At 44.8% G+C, this 22777-nt stretch overlaps 2 protein-coding genes across 4 annotated transcripts; both read right to left on the bottom strand.

Annotated features, from left to right (window-relative positions):
* Window positions 1-486: 486 nt before the first annotated feature.
* On the bottom strand, window positions 487-3808 carry rap2c (RAP2C, member of RAS oncogene family). The gene is made up of 3 exons (XM_057042401.1): window positions 2858-3808; window positions 2250-2535; window positions 487-1707 (listed from the first exon to the last, which is right to left on the bottom strand). Exons 1-2 carry the CDS (start codon window positions 3128-3130, stop codon window positions 2257-2259), a joined length of 552 nt encoding a protein of 183 aa, XP_056898381.1. The 5' UTR covers window positions 3131-3808; the 3' UTR covers window positions 487-1707; window positions 2250-2256.
* Window positions 3809-4388: 580 nt separating this feature from the next.
* On the bottom strand, window positions 4389-22657 carry mbnl3 (muscleblind-like splicing regulator 3). 3 transcript variants are annotated; one of them, XM_057042400.1, is made up of 8 exons: window positions 22380-22654; window positions 17875-18798; window positions 13322-13486; window positions 13019-13222; window positions 12696-12935; window positions 11946-12099; window positions 10415-10509; window positions 4389-9871 (listed from the first exon to the last, which is right to left on the bottom strand). In XM_057042400.1, the coding sequence occupies exons 2-8, from the start codon at window positions 18046-18048 to the stop codon at window positions 9854-9856; spliced, it is 1050 nt and encodes a 349-aa protein (XP_056898380.1). In that variant the 5' UTR covers window positions 18049-18798; window positions 22380-22654; the 3' UTR covers window positions 4389-9853. The 3 variants fall into 3 exon arrangements, with proteins under 3 accessions (XP_056898380.1, XP_056898378.1, XP_056898377.1); XM_057042398.1 differs by lacking the exon at window positions 10415-10509 and having other exon boundaries at window positions 22380-22657; XM_057042397.1 differs by lacking the exon at window positions 10415-10509 and having other exon boundaries at window positions 4389-9874; window positions 22380-22656.
* Window positions 22658-22777: the final 120 nt, after the last annotated feature.

Here is a 22777-nt window from a genome sequence, read left to right as displayed (position 1 = left end):
AGACAGCAACAAGGAACTGGCGACTGCGGTTCCTTCCTGTAGGTGTATTTTTAGACCCTGAGCAGGTTTATTCTGACACTTTGGTTTGCAGCATCACCGCAGATCATTAAACCCAGTGATTTATTTAACGATGCTTGTATCAGATTAAAATCAATCTTAAAGCAGCTTCTTAAAGCAGCTTCCTCGGTCATGTGAGGAAAGCAGCGTTTAATCAAAGGTCACATTTATCGTTGGTGTATTTTCAGTTGTTTGCTGTTACAGATCTGCCAATTATCAGCACAAAATATGACCGGTAATGTGGAAAAGTTAGTGGGGTTCTACACGTTTACGCCCAACTAAGAACAACCACAACACGGGCTGTAGGTTAATCTGTCATTTCAAATCAGCACAGATTACAGGGACATGTTAAAAGTGCATGTGGGTGATGTTGCTTTTTAAATACTGAGTCAGTTTAAAGATCATATGAAACCAATGGCACAGCAAAAGCAGAGGTCAGGATGTTTATTATCAAATAATAACTGTTATCCATCAGAAGAAAAGATGGAACGTGAGAACAGGGTGTAACAGAAATGATTTAAGGCTCTGTTAAATCCTCAGCTTAAAAAAAGATGTACCATATATCCTGAAATCACCAAAGCAAAAACTATCTTAAAAACTTAAACTGGCTATCCATGTGATTAGTTATTTAATAAATATGTTACTATAAGAAAAAGAAAAATACAAAGTTATATCTGATTAATTGTGCCATATTTTTTTTTATCAAACCAGTAAGATTAGCTGATGACAACAAAGAAGCATTTCCTGAATTTAAAGCCACTTATTTTATGTAGTCACGCGCGCGCACGCACACACACACAATTACGCCTTATTAGCTTCCTTTGGTGGGTCCAAAATCCTTCTCCCTCTGAAGATGGAAGACCTGCATCCACGTCATTCATGCCGTGTAGAAACAGAACGGAGGCTAGAAACAGTAAAATGGCTCTTGGAACACTTTTGATTTGGAACATGCGCGTTTTCAGACGAGCTTGGATGCTTCGGGTCACTGTGATCATAAAAAGATAAACGCCAAGCACACAAAGGTCGAACGGGCCGTGGATGAGTGAGCATGATGCAAATGTTACGAGTTTACTTCACAAAGTCAAACATCCTACGCTTCCTGAAGGTGGAATAAAACAAAACTTCTGTCCAGAGCTGCAGTAGTCTGTCCCAGTTAAAATAGCCATCTTAGACAACAATTCCAAAATAAAGCGAGCTGTATACCTGGACTACAAACCAGTCGCAGGACGCATGCTTAAAAGTCAAAATGGTTTTGATATTAGGAAATACTTTGTCAAATTCCAAACGGACATAATACAATTAATAATAAAGTATATAATAGTGATTAAAGCAGCTTAGAAAATAAACTGCAACCTCACAAACACTCATTATTTCAGGGTTACATCCAGCTAGGAAAGGAAAAACTCAAATTCACAGATGGCCGATTTTGTTGCAAGTCTGTCTGCGTGACTCAGTCCGTGGTCGTCGCAAAGGCCGTCAAGGTTGCAGCAGAAACGTCTTAACACTAACGGTGATCAAAAACCAGGCCAGACATCCGGCCTGTCGCAACGGGAGCTTCGCCAGATGTGGCAAGTTTTTGTCAGGAGGCCAAGTCGGACACGTCGTGTCCCCACTTTACTGTTCGTCAAACTCCTGGTGCCCATCCAAAATCTGTGAATGCAGAGACAAAGAAAAGGTCACGTCTGAATGGTTAAGCTAATGTTGTGCATGTGAGCAGCTTTTAACCACAGGCAAACATCTGCAAAAGACACTAAACTGAATTTCCTGTTTTGGAACATGTTTTTCTTTCTCAGGATGTCACATTTTCCCTTTTCCACGCCTCGTCTGTTTCAGTCGTCCCTTTCTGCTTCCAGCACTGAGCTTCTCATGCATTTGTGCAATAAACTTTGCCTATCTTATCGTAAGGCACATAAAAAAAAACTGCCACCCACTTGCCTTTCTCACCTCCAGCTCGTCTTTAATGTCTCTTACACTCTACTGAAAACCCCACACAGACATGTGACAAGTGTGACAAGTGTCACATTTCTCCTCAGCTTGGGAAACAATATTTACAGACACTGCAGGAGCATTTCATCACGTTTTCTAAATGAGTAGAAACTGACTGTGGCCTGCTCAGTTTTGGTAACATTCAGTTGGAACAAAAAAGAGAGAAAAAGACAGCCAATAATAATTAGAAATTGATGTGCTCGCACCTCGGCTTCACTGCACCACACAGGCTGTGCAACACTGCTCCTGCTTCTCTGGCAGTGTGGAATAATTCATCTGACGGACAATTTCTGCGAACAACTCGTCCACCATTGTCTTGCTTTTGGCAGAGGTCTCGATAAAGGGGCAGCCCCACTCCTGTGCCAGAGCCCGTCCGTCCGATCTGGACACCTCGCGTTCAGATTCAAGGTCGACCTTGTTTCCAACAAGAATCAACGGGACCTTCTCGAAGCGCTTTACTCTCACTATTTGGTCTCGCATTGGTCTAATGTCCTGGAAGATAAAGGAGGAGAAGAACTTAAAACTGCTGAAGTTGTTTAACAGTTCCTGCTGGCAAAAACTGAGAAACCTCAGTATGATTATTGCACGAATGGTTTATAACAACATGATACAGACAAATAGAAGCATTCAACTATAGACAGTGGTTAATATCGAGGGTGAATGGGAATAATCAAAAGTTCAAATGTTTGCATGTCTTAATGAACCCACACAGTAGCCTATATGGGCCAACATGAAACATCTTAATGAGTATAAACATGAAGATCAGGCAGTATCCGCTCTAGTGTGGATTAAAGTGTCTTACAAAAGCAGGTACCTGGAATGACTGCTGGTTGACCAGGCTGTAAACCAAGATGAACCCCTGCCCGTTCTTGATGTACAGATCTCTCATGGAGGCGAACTGCTCGGTCCCCGCGGTGTCGAGGATCTCCAGCACGGAGGGCGACGAGTCTACTTCGATCTCCTTACGATAAAAGTCCTCGATGGTGGGGTCGTATTTCTCGATGAATGTGCCGGTGACAAACTGGACGGTCAGCGCGGACTTGCCGACGCCGCCGCTGCCCAGGACCACCACTTTATATTCTTTCATCGGGGCGGTCGTGGAAGGCTAACTTAGCAGCTAACGCCTTAGCTACAGCGCTGTACACGCTCCAAAAACATTCATCGGGCCTTTTCACGGTCTCGCAAGTGAACCGACCAAGTGTCGATTAAAAACGGCTGGTCTATTTCCACAGATACCCGAACGCAGCGCTCATACTCGTCTATCCCCGCGTTACTTCGCTAGCAAGGCTACAGAAAAGTTGCAATTCGCTAAGGTTAACTCTGATCCTAGCTAGCGCCGAAGCTAACTTATTTATAGCTAAATTCATGCCATCCCATCCTCCTGCCTCGAACCCTTTATGTCCGATCTGATAAAACATAGATTAAGTAGACTCATCAGTGAACTTGCTGCCTAGTTCGAGACAGCAAGTCAGGGTAGTATGGAAGACTTTCCTCACAGAGTGCATGCCAGTACCTCCATACAGACACTGCTCCGCCGGTGTCGCAAAACGCAGCGCTGGGAAATGTCCGTTATTTCGGGCCTGGTTCTGGTTCCGGCCCGGGACTTTATCACACGGGCATGTTGTATACCGGCAACCCGATGGTTGATTGTCTAAAGTTTATTGTTGCTCCGCAGTAGTATATGTGCGTGTGTGAGTAAGTGCTGGGCTGGTTTGAAACAGAAAGGACAGCTTTTTCCACCAACTGATTTCCTGAAGCCAAGAGCTCTGCTTCCGGTAACGACGAAACAATATCCGGTTTGATTGTTTTCAGAATAAAAGCCCCCCTCCCGACGACTCTTCGTTTTGATATTTTGAATTGCGGCAACAATTAACGGATGCGGCGTATTGTACAAAAGCAGTTTTAAAGACCGATCAAACGCTTAATAAAATCAACAAAACGCCATAAATTTTACCTGGTGCTAAGCAAAACACTTTTTTGCGTTTGTCACAGTTCCTGACCCATACATAGCAACGTCTGTAGAATATCCTTTCTGATAAATACGAAACAATATCTTCTTTTTGGATTTTGTGATAACCGAAGATACATTGAAACCAGGATATAGCAAAGTGCATAACTCAATTGGCTAAAACGGATGGGTTGACAAATTGATATGAAACACTTAAACCTTCCCTTCAATACACAATATGATATTCAGGACTTAAAGCTACACACCAAACCTTCACACATGCAACTATTCTCAGGTCACACTGCAGCATCTGCCTATTTGGTTGATAAGGCTCATAGTCTTTCAAAGCTTGCAACGTAAAAAAACAAAAAAAAAAACAAAAAACAACACAGGGCAATCACATGTATGAGTTTTATTAAAGGTCAACATAAATGGCAGAACTCATCGGAGGCACAGTAACTTACTTTAGCTATACACTGCAAAATAAATTGGCAAGTAGCACAGCAGCACATACAAGCGTCACAAGCAGAAAACAAGATTGAAGCAATTGATGGTGTAATAAGAGCAGTCACTTTCAAGTCTGTCCTCGAGTGTCATATGGCTTAGTCCTTAACAGTCTTTGGCCCTCACCTTCCACAGGTTACCATCCAGTCAATTATTGCAGTCAATTTAACGACCCACCAAATGATTTTAAATAAAGGGTTTTGTTTTACACTCAATACAAGTTAATTTAGATGTAGACCGTAACAGGAAATCTACACCTTGCATGAGGAAGGCACAAGTCCAAATGAAGCTTTTTTAAAACAATGATCAAAATTAATCAATAACCAAACCCTTTCCACTGGTTAGTGACTGGAAACCTGCTGTAATTCAACTCCACATGTGGAGTCTGAGGGCTGTGAGCCCATTCACCAGAATGACTCATTCAATTCGCCACTCGGACACGTGCCATGGCAACAAAATTGCTGGCTTTAAAAGCAAATGAGGAGCATCACATATCCCTGAAGGAACGGGGGTTCTGTAAGGAGGTTGTTGATGAACAAGTTGGAAAAGTTCTTTACAATTTTGGCTGTAAATCCTGGGGAGAATTCAGATTTATTATTGTTTTGGATAATGACATCAAGGAGGCAAAAGATAACCCATTTAACACAAAGACATAACAATCAATGCAAGTTTATAAACCCACGATCACATCTCACATCCATGTCCCTGCGTATCCAGATTTCCTCCGCTTCCGGGCTGCTTTTCAGCCCGGGGGGGAGGGGCACTATTTTGTGCGCTATGAATGCGATACTAAAGAAGCACTGCAACTGCCCAAGTGCTCCTGATGGAAATTAGGGACAAGTTCAATACTGGTTCATAGTATGGAGTCAAACATGAGATTTCACGAAAAAAAAAAAAAAAAAAAAAACAAAAGTCATATTTATAGCTAGGCAATGTCATGCTTGGCAAAGAACAAGGCTCTAGCAAACCAACAAAAGAGGACAGATCTGTCAAAACAAAACATATCAGGCAGTAATAAAATTACAGAAATAATCAATGCGATAACAATACACTGGTTTGATTTCTTTTTTTTTCTATATTCAAAATAAAATTTGAGTTTGCTTTTTTTTTGACATTATGTACATAAGTGCAAACAAGGTGAACGTCACACATTCATATACACCTCAGCAAGGATCGACATCACCCAGCACAGCTGGGTAGGAAGAGGCTCTGGACCGTCATCATTTTGAGCAAAACTCAAAGATGAAAGCTCGCGCCTCTGTGCAGAGGAAATCAGGCAACGCCTGTCCGGTCTGCAGGGGGTGAGCTGAGGGTGGATGTAAAGAAAAAGAAGATTTTTCACTTAGTTCAAACCCCTCCCCCATTTTTAAAACCTCCTGGACAGATAACATCCTAAATTTTCCTAATAACTAATAACAAAAAACTAAACATGGAACAGAACAAAAAACAGAATGTTTAGGTCAAATAAACAAAACAAAATCAACACCTGATCTCCCCCTCAGGACCTGTGGACATTAGTAGAATTTAAATTTTCCACAGAAAATATTCATTTTTAATTATTACTATTATCACTATGCCATAACAAGATGGTCTGATTCAACGTTCCCTTTTTGAATAAAGTAATCTTGTAGGCTATTTCAAGGCTATTTTCAATCAATGAGGGGAAATAAATCACAATTAGGACAATAGAAAGGTAGCCATGTTGTTATTTTGTTGCCACAGCAACAACTATTACCATTAACAATGACTCCATCATTGTATACAAATGATTATCATATTATATATTTTTTTGTTGCTCTACACAAACTATTAACAGTGTATAAATGTTTTTTTAATTTCCATGCTGTGTATAACATCAGATAAAAAAAGAAAAGCCTAACTTATGGTTAATAATGTCACTTTCATACTCAGCTATCACATCACTATACAGTGATCAAGATATAAGGCCCTTGTTTGTGCCCCAGGCAACAGAGTATGTTCAGGACCGGATTAAATGTCCACATGCTAAAGGATCTGTTCACTGGACACAATGAGATCAGAGCATTTTGCATATTCCAGAGTAATGACAGTGAAGATTCATGGCTGTACGATAAAATTACAAAGAGGAAGTGACCATAAAATCCCCCTAATTTACACAACCTTGTGCATGAAACTGCAGATCTAAATCGACTTATATCCAAATGCCTTCGAGAGGCACAATTTAAGAATCAAGTATTCTGTTGTTCCAGCAGGACAGAAACGAGTGAAGGCATAATCATGTTAAAAGGGGAGGAAAGGAAGGCGAAAGAGAAAGTCAATCAAAGCTAGTCTCTTCAAAGCTGTAGGATTTAGACAAATTCATTTGTCTGGACATTCGAAACACGAATTTCATTAAATAGGAGAAGACAATTTCTGCTTAGATCGCGAAGAGAAAAATGTATCTGCTCAACACACTGAAAAACAAAAGTATCAAAATTACACTTCTTGACTTTTTTTGTTACAATGACAAACATATAGAAGGCTGTGTATTGTTTAATCTGTAGATAAACTAAATAATACTTAAATCAACAATTCGGGAGTATTGGATATGTCATATACAATAGAATTAAACTTTTTGTCGGGTTTGACTAAAGGTTGACATCACTCTTGCTTCTGTGTGTTACTGTAAAGAGACTGATAGCTTAGCTTTAAATAAAGACTAGACATGGGCAACAAACATATTTCTGAAAATCCAAAACAAAGGAGATAAATGTACTGAACGGTACGGTTCAGGGGACACTATAAAGGGACGGACCTTTACGCTCAAGTTAAATATCTCTCTTTTTTTCCTCTTTATGATTAGTTGCCAGTCATCACATGTAGTAGAACATAAATTCATCCAAAATAAAGGATAAAAAGCTGTCAAAATCAAAACACGTGACTTAAAATTAATCAAAACGTGTCCCTTAACAACCTGCCCTATTCGGTCCGCACCTCTTTAGTGTCCCCTTGAAACATCGCATCACATGTAGTGTTTAGGACTTAATTTTGTTATTACCTCGGCCGAGGAGGGTAATAAGTGATCGCCCTTGTTTATTCGTCTGAATAAATAAATTGAAAAGATCGAAACAAATTTTAACGTAATTTATAATGGGCCAAGGAACAGTTGATTGAATTTTATTGTCGTAGATTCGGGGGGATTTTGTTTTGTTTTGATGGCTTTAATCAATTTGTACTAATCATGACCAATTTCCACCATTTATGATAAACTGTAACTCTACAGGTAGCAGACAAACAAGAGCATCATCAAACACAATGAAACAGATAAGCAAACTGTGTAAGCGACAGATTAATCCTAATGTCACAACCCACAGTGTGTAAAAGCGACGCATACCAAGTGCTGATTTCTTTTCCTTTTTTGTATGTGTTGGTGTCGTTCATCTAGTTTCACTAATTCAGAAAGTAGGTTACACCTTTGACTAGCACAAAATGGCGCTGTGATGTCCAGTTACGCTCTACATTTTCCGAGGGTGAAAAGTATTTGTAAAAGTAGTTACGCCACTCATTGACATTAAGAACAAATCAAATTATACACATACATTAATATGTCTTAACACAGTGTCTCCATGGTAACTATGTGATCTCTGAAATAGTCTATATATAAGTGAACGTTACATTATAACAAGCTCATCTTTTGGAGGAGCGTGTGTAGTTTTTGCATTAGATACATTCACAACACAATAACAGTATATTAAAAATATGAATAACGGTCAGTGTTAAATGTCTTAATGTCCGTAGCACTTACAGCCAACCAAATATGTCTGATTTATGTCTTTACATAAATGATGAGACAGCTCGGCACTCTGAGAGAAGACGCTGCAGTCCAGATGTGATTTACCACTGTTATTATGGAGCAAATATCACAACTGTCTCTATGGTCCATTCTGTACTGACATTAGCAGTTCCGGGGACACATGTAAGAGGCACGTTTGAATTTGATTTGAGCCAGTATCCAAAGCTGCGATGAAGAATTCTGGGTACGGCTGCCACGCCGAGAACAGGCTGACTTTTGATAGAAAGGGCACGTCATTAGAAAAGCTGACACTTATAAAGCCAGCAGGAGCTTCTCAGCTCCTAAGCTTTTCTCCCCAAAGAGACAGACAGGATAAAAATCTTGTGTGTGTGTACTCCACTCAAATATCACAAGACAGCAGTTAGTCACACAACTGCCACACCTCTCAGTATTCAGGGTTTTTTTTGTTTTCAGACATCGGGGCAGATTCCTGCATGTTTCACCATGCAGACTGTAGGCACAACAACAGGGACCAAATTCAGCTTTAGTCTTGTACAATGACATCATTGACATGAGGGCTAAAAGTCTAGGAAATCCCGAAGTCCTTGACCTGATCCTCAGAGACATCACATAACCTTCATCACGACTTGAGCCTGGTAAAAATCAGGATATGTGGCAGAGCTGAAGCTTCTCCTCCCAGGGGTGGACAGCTTTTATTGATGGTTCTAGATACCAAATCATTAAGCTATTTTTTTCAGCATTCGGAAAATGATCTTCAGAACATAAACAATCCCGAATCAGACAGAAAACACCGATCTGAGCAGTCCAATTTCACATTTCCTCAATATCATCCAGTTTCCAATAAAGACTATGAAATTAAATAATAATAAAAATTCCTGAAAGAATATAAATTTAAAGTGGCGATCCTTGTGCAATTTTTTTTTTAATGAACTCTGGGCTAACGTGATATCGCTTTACTCCTGTCATCATAGGTTCCCTCTGCTAGTCAGAAAATCTTGTATGTAGGCTGCAGAGTGTCCTGTGCTGCAGCTGAGCAGCTAAATCAAAGGCACAAACAACAAACAAACAACTCAGTAACGACTGATTGGGTGAGATGAGGAACACCGGGATGTGGAACGGAACGGTAGATGCAGGACGACACGTTACATCCACAGCCATGCTGAATGTAAACCTAATGTGATCATGGTCTGAATTCCTCTGACTTTGGAATGTCATATGTCTGTGTGCGTGCGTGTGTGTGTTCAATCAAGCCTTGCTCAGCCTCGTCGGACCACAATGCATCAGGATTGTGAGCCAAGGTGTCATATCCAAGCATGTACTGCATGAACCGCTGCAGTTTCTGTTTTTCTTCCTCGCTCTGTCGGTGCGCTGAGTTTGAGGCACGTGTTTGCTGCATTCGGGGGTTAAAAAACAAAACAAAAACAACACGACCGCCCTGACGGAGCGAAAGCTTCAGGGGATTTAACTCAGGTTTCGGGAAAGGCTTACTGAGTTCAGCGCCATGGGAGCAGACGCAACCAGAAGTTTGGGGACGGGACAGAAATGGGTTTCCATGGGAACGCACTGGAGCTCCACCGGATCAGGGGTCAGAAGCTCAGAGGAGTCTACTGAAAGGAAGAGAAGGGAAGAGTGATGGTACCTGGTCAGCAGTGGAGGAGTTGGTACATTTAGAGTATAATAATATAGAATACAGAGAAATCTTCATGTTTTAAATATTTAACACAACAGGTACAATTCAGAAGTCATGGACATGTTAATCAGGATGCAAAAATATGGCATGTAATGAAAGTTGTTTGTTTTTTTGGGTTTTTTTAGCCTTGAATATTTAAATGGCCATGGACTGATGACACAGGACCGGTGGTTCCTTAAAACACTACAAAAGCAAACACACCAGATGTTTGAAGGACTCAGATGATAATTATTATCACTGTATTAGTTTAGGTGAAGCCTTGTTATAATTTGTACCAGCTAATATAATAATTAATATTAAAGACAAAAACTGTCCGGTTTTCATGAAAATGTTTTCTTATTTTTAATCAAAAACATCACAGGATGGAATGAAGAAATAAAAGTGAGACTACAGGCGGGGTTTTCTCAACTTGGATGGAAGACGACTACACAAAGAAGGGAGAACTGAAAGAGCAAACCTGATCTGAGGTGGCTGATTCAGCGAAAGGAACATTGGTGACTGAGGTCGAAGCCGACGAAACAGTGGAGGTAGTGGCACCGTGCATCATGGGAACTTTTATTCAGGCGAGTCAGACGAAAGACAAAGGACGAGGATGTGGACGGGGGGAGGAGGGGGGGGGGGGGGTGGGGAGGGGGACAGGAATGATATGGTTACCATGGCAAAATGTGCAGGGTCACAGGTTATGGCACAAATCCAGTGATATTGCCAGAATGAAGTATACAGACACATGCAAAAACAAAAGAGATAAAGAAAATTACATATTTCATTAGCCAAATGGTTAAAAGGAAATGTACCGTTTTACCAACACATGATTAATTAGACAAGGCAATGAACCTTAATACAATCTAATCAGACTGGAAAATCTGATAATTGTATTTACATGGACAAGAGATACGTGTGAAAGTACCAAAAGGACAAAGACAATGATTAATAGTACGTGCAAAATATATGACGATGCTATCACTAAAGCTCTTCATGCTCCTTAAATCAGAACACCGATTGTTTTTATCTCCTAAACTTTCTTTTTTGATTATTTTTTGTGCATAAAGCATGAACGGCTAACTGGTTTGTTCCTGGAGCATCAGGTGCTCTTTTCATAGTCAACAATAACAACAACGGCTCCTTATGAGTAGGAAGTCATAAAATCTGTTTGAGCATGTTGCTAATGTGGTAGAGACGAGAGAAAACGCATGAACAACCACGCAGGGACGCAGAGAAGAAGCAGATTCTCAACAGGCCTCGTAGAATTCTGTGTTCTGTTTGTTTCTACATATTTGGGGTCTGAACTCTTGTTTTATATTTGGAAACCTGAGTTTAACATTAAGCCTTAAATTAAGATTAATGATAATGGCCTGACAATGTACAAATTTATTAGGGGGTTAGAACAAGGTCTTAATACAAGTATAAAATAGATTTTCTGTGCAATAACTAACATTATAAAAGCCATGGATGACCCAGAATATCAATATATTGAATATAGCTGAGTAAAAACTGAGTCTAGGGCCTTAGAAAACAAGTTGCGATAACATAAAAGTAACATGGATTAAATCAGAGTGAGAGTGTGACAATGACAGAGTCACCGAGCCGTACATTCAAGCAGCAAGAAGATGAAATGTGTGTGGGATTAAAAAAGCGTTTGTACTCAGGATATTCTTCCTACATTAGAGGAGTTGTGTGGGTGTTTGGACTGCACACCTCTGTGTTGTATAATTCAGCCAATACATACATCAATAATTCACGTCTGACGGACTTCAGAGATTTTACTTTTGAAGTAATCATCATATCATTTAAAATTTGCGTTTTTATTAGTGATTAGATTTAGATTTCCAGGATCCAATCACCCATCACGTGTCTGTAAAAATGGCTGTCTGACGTCTTAATTTTCTGTCATCAAATGTCGAGCAAGCAAACAGAAAGACAGGAAGGGTGAGCGTCGTGAATGGGATGGCGAGGTCAGCACAGCGTCACCACACCACTGCACCACTCACCAGTGGGGATGAAGGCTGGTTGCTGGAGCTGCATGTTCGCCAGGGCTTGCTGGTAGTGGAACATGCTGGGGTTGAAGATGCCTGCAGCAGCCCCGTTGCTCTTCTCTAAGACTGGTCTCTTTGGTAACAGCTGCATAGTGCCTGCAGGTGGAGACTAACCAGGAAGAGACCCAGGAGAAGGGTTAGGAAGGAGATCCTGGAAACAACCTGGTGAACACCCAGATGCACACCCTAATGCACCCGTACACCCCAGATTACATCTTGCGGGTGTTTGCTACCACAAGAGGGCGCTGCACAGCAACTAAGTTGAAGTGCAGGACTGCAGAAAGTCTTCAAATGACATCACAGGGAAATGAATTTTCATATAAATACGCCCAAAGATTAATTCCATATAAGGATGGAATGGAATTGTTATTCATCTAATAATGATTCTCTCAAAAGCGGTTGTATAATTTAGTAACGGCTAAATCTTAACGACTGGTGAGAATATCAGCTCTGTGAACTGACAACACCCCTTTACAGTTGGCGTGCTAACTGGTTTAGCTCACTTTTAATGATCTTAGATCACTGCGGTCAACCAATTATGGGTTGAATATGGAAACAAAACCTTTCCACTGTTCTGCAAAGCAAATATTATACGTGTAACTTATTTTTCTATTGGATCATTATGTCACATACATAAGATCTTTTACCAGATTACTCAAGGAGTTGTTGTTGACCTTAGCTGCTTTTTAGTTTGTAATCACTCACCAAAGCCGCAGACGCTGTGTTTTGACTGGCTTGGTGCTGTGAAGCCTTGATCCTGGCTTGCAAGTGTGCCGGCGGATGGAAGTACTTGCACTTGTCTCGGCTGCAGCGTCCTTTAATGTAGTCCATGCAGACGATGACCGAGTTCTCGCTGCTGTCCACCATGCCGGCCTCCAGCGGATGAGCGTAGCGACAGTCGCTCTCGCCCCTCGTGCAGTTTCCGCGCTGGAATTCCCGACAAACCTGGCATAACGATCAAGCTCGCTAGTCAAGATTTGCCTTTTGATCATACCGATACACTGAACGGCTGCGTTCAGGCTGCATACCTCCAGCTTGTCTGTACGCATATGTTTGTGTGAGGAGGTGCCGTTGGACATGGCTGCCAGGCCAGTGGGACTCCCAGGGACCAGCAGGGGAGTACTGGGCAGCAGCTCAGGCATCAGGCCCATGCCTGGACCCATGTGGTTCAAATATGGACTGAAAGCCATACTGGGACTTGTTGCCAGGGAGTGCGTCATTGGGAATGTTGTCTGAGTAAAGAGTCATAAGCAGAAATACGAGAGACAAAACAAGTTACAGCAGAACGTTCTCTGTCGACAGAATGAATCTCAAAAGCAGGAATTTCTCACTATCGGCTGCAGCTGAGCTCCAGGCAGCATGAACTGCATCTGTTGAGCCAACATGGCCGCCGCAGCCTTCTGCTGGATCAGGTTGTTCCTCCCATTGATCTCCAGCTGGGTCTTCAGGTGTGGAGGAGGGTGAAGGTATTTACAGTTCTCACGGGTACAGCGTCCCTGAGGACAGAGGACCGGTGCACGACATTAAAGGTTTGTACTGGCAGACAGTCAAAGTTAAACATTTAGCATTTTTGACGTATCCGTGAGATATCGCCATCATCAAATCCTAAACACTGAAAGTTCGCTCCACACTGCTCACTCTGGTGGAGCCCCAGAGATCCTGTGTGCAGAAGGGACAAAGTCCCAAAAGGTCAAGCATCATGTCAGCGTTCGACCAGTCTGAGCTTTGTGGCAGAGTGGCAAAACGCATGATAGATGAGTATACTTAATAGATTCATACGGGATTGACGGTTCGCCTTCTCATAAGACAAAGACCCTAAAGACACGGCCAAGACAACACAGGAGCGACTCAGGGACAACTCTGTAAATGTCCTTCAGTGGCTCAGCCCTGACTTGACCTCAATCAAACCAGGAAATGGCCACCAAAGGTCCCCATCCAGGACGACAGAGCTTGAGAGGATCTGCTGAGACGAATGTCCCAATATGCCAGGTGTGCAAAGATGAACCCGAGTCCACCGTACTGAGGAGAAGCTCCGACCCGAGCGTATGTGAAGCTTACAAAACAAAGAGGCAAGAACCTCGCAGCAGCGCTTGAGACACTGGAGGTGAGACGGAAGACAAATGAACACTGTGAAAAGAAGATAAAGCTGAAGAATGAAAACATGTAACGTGCTCAGTTCTCACAGAACCTTTACCTGGCTGAGGCCAAGTCTCCCCATTTTTCATGATAATATCTGTAAGTGACAATCGTGCTCCAGCCCGACTCCGACCCACAGAGAACCTTCTTCCTGAGGCTTTGCTGTTTCATGTGCTTCAGTTGGTGCTATCATCTGGTATAATCCTTTATGGTTCGCAGCAGCTGTCTTCATCTCTGTAACTATATTCATTTCCTGGCTTATTTTAAAGGCCTGCCGCCCTCTTGCATCATTGCTCCTTTTTTTCCCCTCTCAGTTTGCTTCTCTGGGATTGCACATATCCTTCACACGTGTGTCCAATTATCTCCTCCCAGTGTCCTTGTCAGATCATCAGATACGACGGTTCCATGTGTAGTATTTCATCAATATTTGCTGCTGGTTGCAGCTCCGTGGATTAGCTTGCCTCTCGGTCTCACAAACACAATTGAGCTGAACTGATGTTTGGCCCAAAGCAATTTCCAGTCGGTTTATTTGAGATAGAACCTATGAGGTTAATATGAGCAGAAATACTCCAGAGGGACCATTTATGACTCGAATGTAAAGAATTTTTAATGTTTTTCAGCAAAGATATTCTGTGCATTGAATGAGCTGAAGGTTCAATTAAATTAGTCCCCGACCGTCATCCATGCAGCGTCCTTCTTCAACCGGCTCTAAAAATGAAGCTGCAGGACCTCCACGGGTCAAACTGCACCCTTGGCAGCCAGCTGCCAACAGCTGTCTGCCCCTGCAGCAGAGCTGGTGACCCACTGGAGTCGCCACGCTCAGGCTTAGCCACACTCCCCACCACCTAACCCACCTGTGGGCAGCAGGAAACAGAGAAGATGAGCTGACATCATGCTGCAGAGAGCCGGACGGTGATGATGACGTCACAGCTCCACGAGAATGTTCAAGCAGGTTAAGTGAGTGAGGAGCTGCATCAGACGGGAGGCCAACTCAGATCCGAATATTGTGGTCTGGCGCTGCTGTGTTGTCCTGTTATCTCTAACTTGACACAGAAACAACATTTTTCAAATTCTCTGCTAAGGCGGAGACGCTAAAGACTGGAGCTGCGGCAAGTAGTTGGTCTGGAATCTCCTCTGGTAGTTATGGCAACAATCTACCAACGCAGAGAAATTTCCACTCGTGACACTGATAGAGTCTGAGAAAATGAAGGCAGCGCGCGGACATCGCAGCACACAACAAGAGCATTCTTCTGAAGTTCCAGTTTGGGTTCAACTGTAGCTCCGCAGGAAATACAACAGGAGCTCCTGATCACACCGTGACGTCGAAACGAATCCCTCAACAACCTTCCTCCTGTATTTGCGTTACCATCCTGACCGTCTCCAGAGGACGGAGCGAGCACCGCTTCAGATATCCCCGTGCCTGATGGATGAATTGTACCTGCATATATCTGCAGACTAATGCACCATCTCCTCGATTTCAAGGGTACTTTAAGGGCTGATGGCCGTATTGACAAGCTAATGATCTGCTCGTGTCACCATACCCTGCTGCCCCTTGGAAAAAGGTCGTTCCAGCCTTTTAAATGTCTGAATTCTCTACTAACACACAGTGGAAATAATATTCTGCCGGGGACCAGCCATGACACCCTCCCGTCACAGTGGCCTCAAATCTCCGGCATATTGAGCGGGTGTGACGTCTTGGCCACTGATCGGGGATGACGGCGACAAAGCGCTATAAATACTTGGTGGTGAGTTGACCCCTCCCTCTGCAAATGCTGGTCCAGAGAAAAGAAGCCCGATGTGGGGGGGAAAAAAACCCAAGCCATGAGTGTGTCCATTAGCAGATATAGCCATAAAAATCAACAAAGGAGGGAGGGGTGGAAACGATGCTGCAGAGGGAGGAGCGGCTTTGTATTTAACAGAAACAGCCCAATATAATCCTGAACAACGGCGAGCTCAGAAACAGTGTTGGGGAGGCGACTGTTGACACACTGAAATCCCGCTGCAGCTGCGGATAAAGAAGGATGTTTGACCTTCGGCTGTCACCGTCTCCAGCTCTCGCTCAGACCAACGTGACCCCCGGGACTCCGAAAAAAATGCCCCCGTGCTTACATTCACTACTTTTGGCCCAAAGCGGATCATCAGTGCTACCAGTGCAGAGCCAGGCTGTTGCTCGGTGCTAAAAACAGCCTTGCCACTCAGGAAGATCAAACTATCCAATGAGTACACACTCCTGTGCTGTTGCTAGGCCCCCCCCTCTCTCCCCCTGTCTCTCCCGCTCCATCCTGCTCTGGAGGACACATAACATAGAAAAATGGCTGAATAATAAATTCTAACTCAATAAACGAGGCGAAGGCAGCTGCGCTCGCACGGCTCCTCTTTTGCTTGCACCAAAGCTCACACATGGGGGGGGGGGGTCTCCTGAGTTTGAGAGCAATCTATATGTTGTGGCGATCACTCATCAATTTATGTGTGGAGAGGCGGAGCGAGGCTGCAGCTACGTTGACGACCACGTTACAGATGGATCCGTACAATGGCCTTTTGTCAAATTACAGCTGAAAATAGAAACAACAAAGAGCATCTCGCATCTACGTTATGGGCCGGTGGACCAGAAATTGGCAAATGGTGCTCACGGCTATAAGGAAGGAGGACCGAGGATACAGATCAGCTTTACCTTCTGTCTCTGTTAGTTTATGCTCCCAAAACCAGTTTCTGCTCATTAAAATACAGGTTTCAGCTTTCTTGAATATGAAAATGTCCTTTATGTGGACTAAAACGGCCTGGCTGTCATTGGCATGCAAGCTCGTCATGGCTGGTTACAGGCAGAAATCTGCACTAGACACTTGTTTCATTCAAGTCACCAGGTGTGTAACATATTTACAAGGTAAATGAGAATTTTTAGTCCCCTTTCACTGTGGCAGGGCTGATAACCGTTTAGTTTACTGGTTTTACTGGTATTTGCTGCTTCAATTTGCTGGTTCCCTGGTAGTGAACAGCCTCTTGAACAACTCTGAACACTCCTGTGTGCTTGTTGTAACCTGTGCATTCACAAAGATATATCTTCAGAGTCAGAGCACCATGTCGTATTTAAAAAAAAAATAATGTCAATCTAAGTGTAGGTGCCTCCTCATTATAAATGCACTCATCAAGGATTGTGGGTAATCTGTGTTCATTCAATATAATTGGATATAAACAGCAGCAATATAAATTCAATGTCATTACATGCCTTGAATCAGGTAAGGCAAAGAAAAACTCCCTTTTAACAGGGAGAAACCTAGAGCAGAACTCAGCTGGGAAAGAAGAGAAGAGAGGAAACAAAAGGCAGATCTGTACAAAGAGGAACACAAAATATAGCAAAAACCCCTTACAAGGGACTCAAATCTTGTTGCCATCCCAAGCGTCAAAGTATGTGTATTTCTACCGTTCTATACAAGTTCATTTATGTTCAGCACATGTCTGAGGTCACCATATGGTCCAACAACAAGAAGCATTACAACAGAATAACTGTTACCCTGTCATAACAGCATAGCGGTTATAAATTGTGCACTGTTATAACAGTGCAACACATCTTGAGTCACCATTGTGTGGGGAAACTTCAAGGTAAAATTCCATTTACAGCCTATAACACTAACTCATTTGTTTTCTAGATCTGTTTTCAATTTGGGATGTGGTGGGCTTCATGCTAACAACAGCTTTCCAGGACCACGTGTAAGGAGGCGCAGAAGTGTGTCGCGTCTGTTTGCGACGTTACCTTGAGGGAGTCGAAGCAGGCGATGACTCGGCCGTTCTCCACATGGCAGCTCCGGGAGGGGTGGGCGAACTTGCACTCGGCGTCTGACCGCGAGCAGGTGCCTCTCTGAAACTCACGACACACTTCCAGGGTCAGCCATTTAGTGTCGCGGCCCATAGTCATGTTGACGGCCATCGGAGTCGTCACAAACGGCGAGACGGATGGGTGAGGTGAAGAAAAGAAAAAAAAAAAGGCGCCTGAGCGGAGCAAGGGTGACTAAGGGTGATGTAAGAAAAAGTCTCCTGAAAAAGACTGTGAAAACAGAAGCAGGAATCTTTCTTTTCCCCCCTCACAGGAAGCGGGTGGTGAGTCCTTCGGGCTGTGTTGTCCGCTGCTCTTGGGAAAATCGGCAGCTGAAGTTTCGCTGCGGTGAGATAGAGGGGTGGTAACTGTGAGCAGAGGCCAGCTCCGTCTCATAGGAAAAAAAAAATCTACTCTGAGGACATCACTCTGGCACGCCGGGGATGTGACGGCGAGTCCGCGTCCGAAACAGCTCCAAACCGCGTTACATTCACGTCAGCATGGCCGCAACCAGAGCGCTCGCTGTGGCGTCGGGGCTGGTCGGCTGTCCGAAAAGGAGGGTCGGAGGAGCGGAGAGGGGATCCTCGCAGGGCGGGATGAGATGCTCGGCTCAGCGGACGTGAGGGCTGGAGCTCGGCAGCGAGCGGTGGACGACTCCGTGGCTGTCACGATGAAATACAGCCTCCATTCAAGGCCAGAATCACACCAGAGCACATATCCAGCAGCTACGCAGCAGCAGACAGCCCCTTGTCGTAGGCACTTTGGAGGTCGGCTTCCTGCTTTTATTTCAGTCTCTTTCTCATCCCTATATTAGCATCCTCCTCGCTGACCTCTCTCCAACACGTCCTTGTGTGGCGTCTTGCTCTGGACCAGAAACACAGAAAGACAAAGGTTAATTCGGCGCACTGAGCAGCCTTTTGAAGAGAAACCGCGCGCAGATTTTGATGAGCCAAACGGGAAACGATCGAATAAGAAGAGAGGAGGGAGCAGTGAGCAGGAAAGGGAAAGCTAAGTCTTGATTAAGAGCTACAAGAGGGAGAGAGGGAAGATGTGGGGAGATAGCAGGCAGGACAGAGACGTCACTTCAACTCCCTCAGAGCCACGAAGCCAAAAGTGCAGCGCTTGAGTGCCGCAGGGATAAAGCGCTGCGAGGTAAAAGCAACAGATCCCCGAGGTCACCTGGACGCATGTCCCCCCGCAGATGATCCCACGGACGGCTAACGCGAAAGGGAGAATTGAGAGAAGCAGAGCAGGAACACACACGCGGCTCCAGCTGCTGTGCCAAACCCTTCAGCCATTCACAGCGGCTTTTGTAGGCACGCGGAGCGCGCGCTCGACCAATGACGGAGCAGTTTCCACAGCAGCTCCGCTCTCCACAGAATCTGTCCTTGTTCCTCTCAGGATTCCCCCCCCCCCTCCACCCTGGTACAGCACAGTCACGGTCGCGCCACGAGCTAACATTCAAACTGTAGCACAACCACGAGGCGACGCCATCGGGCTCGCCGACGTGGACGACTGTGCCACATCTTACATGGGCAGAATGCTGAGCAACTCAGTCTCGGGGAGCAGAGTGACGTGTCTGGACGCCGACTGAATACAGATAAAGATCAATGAGTCAGTTCAATCAGGACACACACACACACACACACGCAATTTGCCTTGGTTGTTTTTATTGGGAATAGACAAAGTCCAAACAGCGTTTGGTCTGACACACCAGCTAATACATTCATAGAGAGGATGAATAAAGGATAGGGGGAGGTGGGGGGCAGATATTATCAGTGCCTGTGTCTGATGGAAGCAAACACAGACGGAGGAACCAACAGGGGGGAGTGTGTGCCTGTGTGTGTGTGTGTGTGTGTGGACAGCCCAGAAGGAGAGCACTGCAGTGGGGGAGTGGGAGATGGAGGGATACTGAGGGGGTGCTATCTGGACCGTCACGCCCACCTTCGAGCACCAGAGCAGACACGTGCCGACCAACAGAACCATTCAGAGGCAGAGATGAGCAGCTGAACATCTCTGGCCAGCTGGACCAGTTTATTACGTTCCTCTTCCTCGTGGTCGCAGGGATCAGTGGGAACTTTTCCCCGGGGGTGTGTGCGGCCGTGTGTCGGCGGGAAGCGCCTCTGCTTACGCACGCCTTGATGACGTTGCTCGGCGAGGCGGTGATTCACACCGTTGAAATGCTCCTCGGCAACACTAATCTTACTGTTCCAAGCCCTTGTCTCTCCGAGGCCGTTCCAGGTTAAACCCTGTCCACAGCATGGATGACCAGGAGTCCCGGTTCAGGTATTGTTATGGAGCTCTTGCTTGTTGGCCTTTCCTTTGGCAGCACATCAAGGTCCCTCAAGGAGACTGAAGACAATGAGCGGTTTAAAATAGTGAAATCATGCCAGGGTGGAGTAGGTGAAAAGTGACATTCCCCTTTTGGGGGGAGTATTTATTAACAAGCTGGGAGGTGTGAGTGGAAAGAACAGGGACAAACAGGAGAACCTGTAGGACATCGTGTATCCGTCTGCTGTGCTGAATTGGGCTGGGTTTGATTCTGCAAATGTTATTACGACAGCAGAGAACTTCAGCCTAATATGCTTAAAACAGCCAGGACCTACCAGATGCAGACAAAGAGGTAATTGTACAAGTCGATATACCAGAATAGTTAGTTTTACTTCCCCTTCTGGCAGCAGCAGCAATCTCCCTTTGATTTAGTAATCACGAGAAACAAGAACGGCGGTGGTCTCGGACACCGACAGCGAACCTTTCAGGCTTAAAGTCGTGCAACTTTATACCCCCATGTGAACGACCCTGGACGCTATTTGACCTTAAATCTGCAGCATAATCGATCATCTGTTGGGCCGTGAGTAAATACACACCAAGTCATCGGCGAAGAGGCGCTGCAGCCGGCCGAGGTCAGCAGACCGGTGGGCTGCCGTTGCCTCGGCTACCCTCGTCAGACGCAGAGCGCCACCGGGGGACCGCAGCACACCTTCCAGTGGCGAGCCAACGTCATTAAGGCTACGGGGCGTCAGAGACTCGGTGCCACCTCCGCAGACAGCCCACATCTGAATTCTGTCACTCGCTCCAGTTTAGCCACGTAGCATTTGGCTGTAAAAACGCACGTTTTGCATTCAAAGGTGACACAATGACACGGAAGAGTGAAAACAGCATTGTTTTTATTTTCTGCATTTACATACTGTCCATATTTAATGCATTACCATACTGTCTGACCGACCCGACAACCAGGCCTAAAAAGGTGATTAATGATTGGCCCGAGGAACAAGATAAGGCCTGAGAATGTTGTGAAACACCGGTTCTGTTGCCCGGGGTCTGTTTCGGCAGTGGTGACAAGGCAACACGGTGAAACAACAACCAGCAGGTGACTGATTAAAAAGCAGAAGCTGGAAGATCATAAATCAGAGTGAAAGCGAAAGCCCCAAGCTGAACGACCAAAGTAATTAGGTTAAGTATTGGTAATCCCTTTCAGCTCATTAAGACAGCAGCTCTCATTCAACCAACGTATAACAAGTCGATCCTGTCACGCAGGACAACGTTCAGGCTCCCGCCAGAGTTCACCAATCACCGCCGTTTTGCCCACAGACATGAAGATGCATCCGTGTCGGAGGGTTTTAAATGTGCGGAGACATCACGAGGGCTGGAAGATGAATGCAAGTTGTTGTTTTTCAACTATGCGGACGAAAAACAAACTAAAAATGAAATAAATGCTCACTATGACACCTCTTAGACGTCATCAGGAAATGGAGGCGCAACAGCAGTGAAAACAGGCGACTCAGATTCAAGTTCAAAGGGACTAATATCTGACCTTTGTAGAGGACACGTGGCCCCAACCTGAGGGCCCCTGTCAAGGCACAGGTGGATCCTCCAGAGGACCATCCACAAGTATCAAGAATATAACAATATTTTGGATCGTTATTATTTTTTTGGACTGCTTCCACTCTCGGTCCCGCTTGTAACATCGCAAATGCTGCGACATGGAAACGGGTCACGAATATTTACCTGCCCCATTAGCATGAAGGGCACCACAGCAGCCTCTGCAGCTGCCCCCTCGGAGGAAATGAAAACAGGCTGCAGTGTTTGCACAGCTCTCCATCTTTGTTTATATTAACTAAAGAGAAACTTGCCAGACCAGTGCAGATTTCCAAGACTCAGAGAAGACGAACTTGTCTTGACTAGATGCAAAGTTACACATGAGCCACCATGATGGTAACTGGTGGTGCACTGGTACAGTGGCAAAACAGAACCTATCATACAGTCAGGGAGAGTGCAGGAGCGCTGGATCCCGGAGAACCCGCACGGCGCCCTGAATCCCTGCAGAGACCTGCCCAAAGCATGTGCAACAGGGAGGTTCCTGCTGCAGGAAACAACAGACATCTAAACCAAATCACCCATTTTTGCTGCAAACTAAAGGACGCCGGATGGTCACAGACTCTTACCTTTTGGGGCTGGGGTGATATCTTCAGCTGAGGAAAACGATATTCCCCCCGAAGCCGCCTTGTTAGTCGGACATGTCCCCAGAACGGCCAAAAACAAACGAGGGGAAAACCAAGCCGGAAATGACAGAATCGGAAGAAATAAACTGAACCGTAGGTCTGTCTGGCCGCTGAGACGTTGGCTGCAACCAAATCAGCCCAAATGCGACGCTGGCTGGCACGACAGCAGTGTAACAGGTTTAAAAGAAACAAGCAGAGGGAGGTCTGAATGGCGAGGGAGGAGTTGAAGCAATGATGGGGTGTTTTTTCCTCAGTGCAAGCTCATCTGAAGGGAGCCAGAGTCACGACGGCTCCGGCGCCAGCATCATGCTGCAAGTGTGGGCACGGAACATTAAAAAAGG

The sequence above is a fragment of the Takifugu flavidus genome, chromosome 9 (assembly GCF_003711565.1).
Source record: "Takifugu flavidus isolate HTHZ2018 chromosome 9, ASM371156v2, whole genome shotgun sequence".
NCBI lineage: Eukaryota > Metazoa > Chordata > Actinopteri > Tetraodontiformes > Tetraodontidae > Takifugu > Takifugu flavidus.
This window is presented reverse-complemented; position numbering and strand designations above follow the sequence as displayed.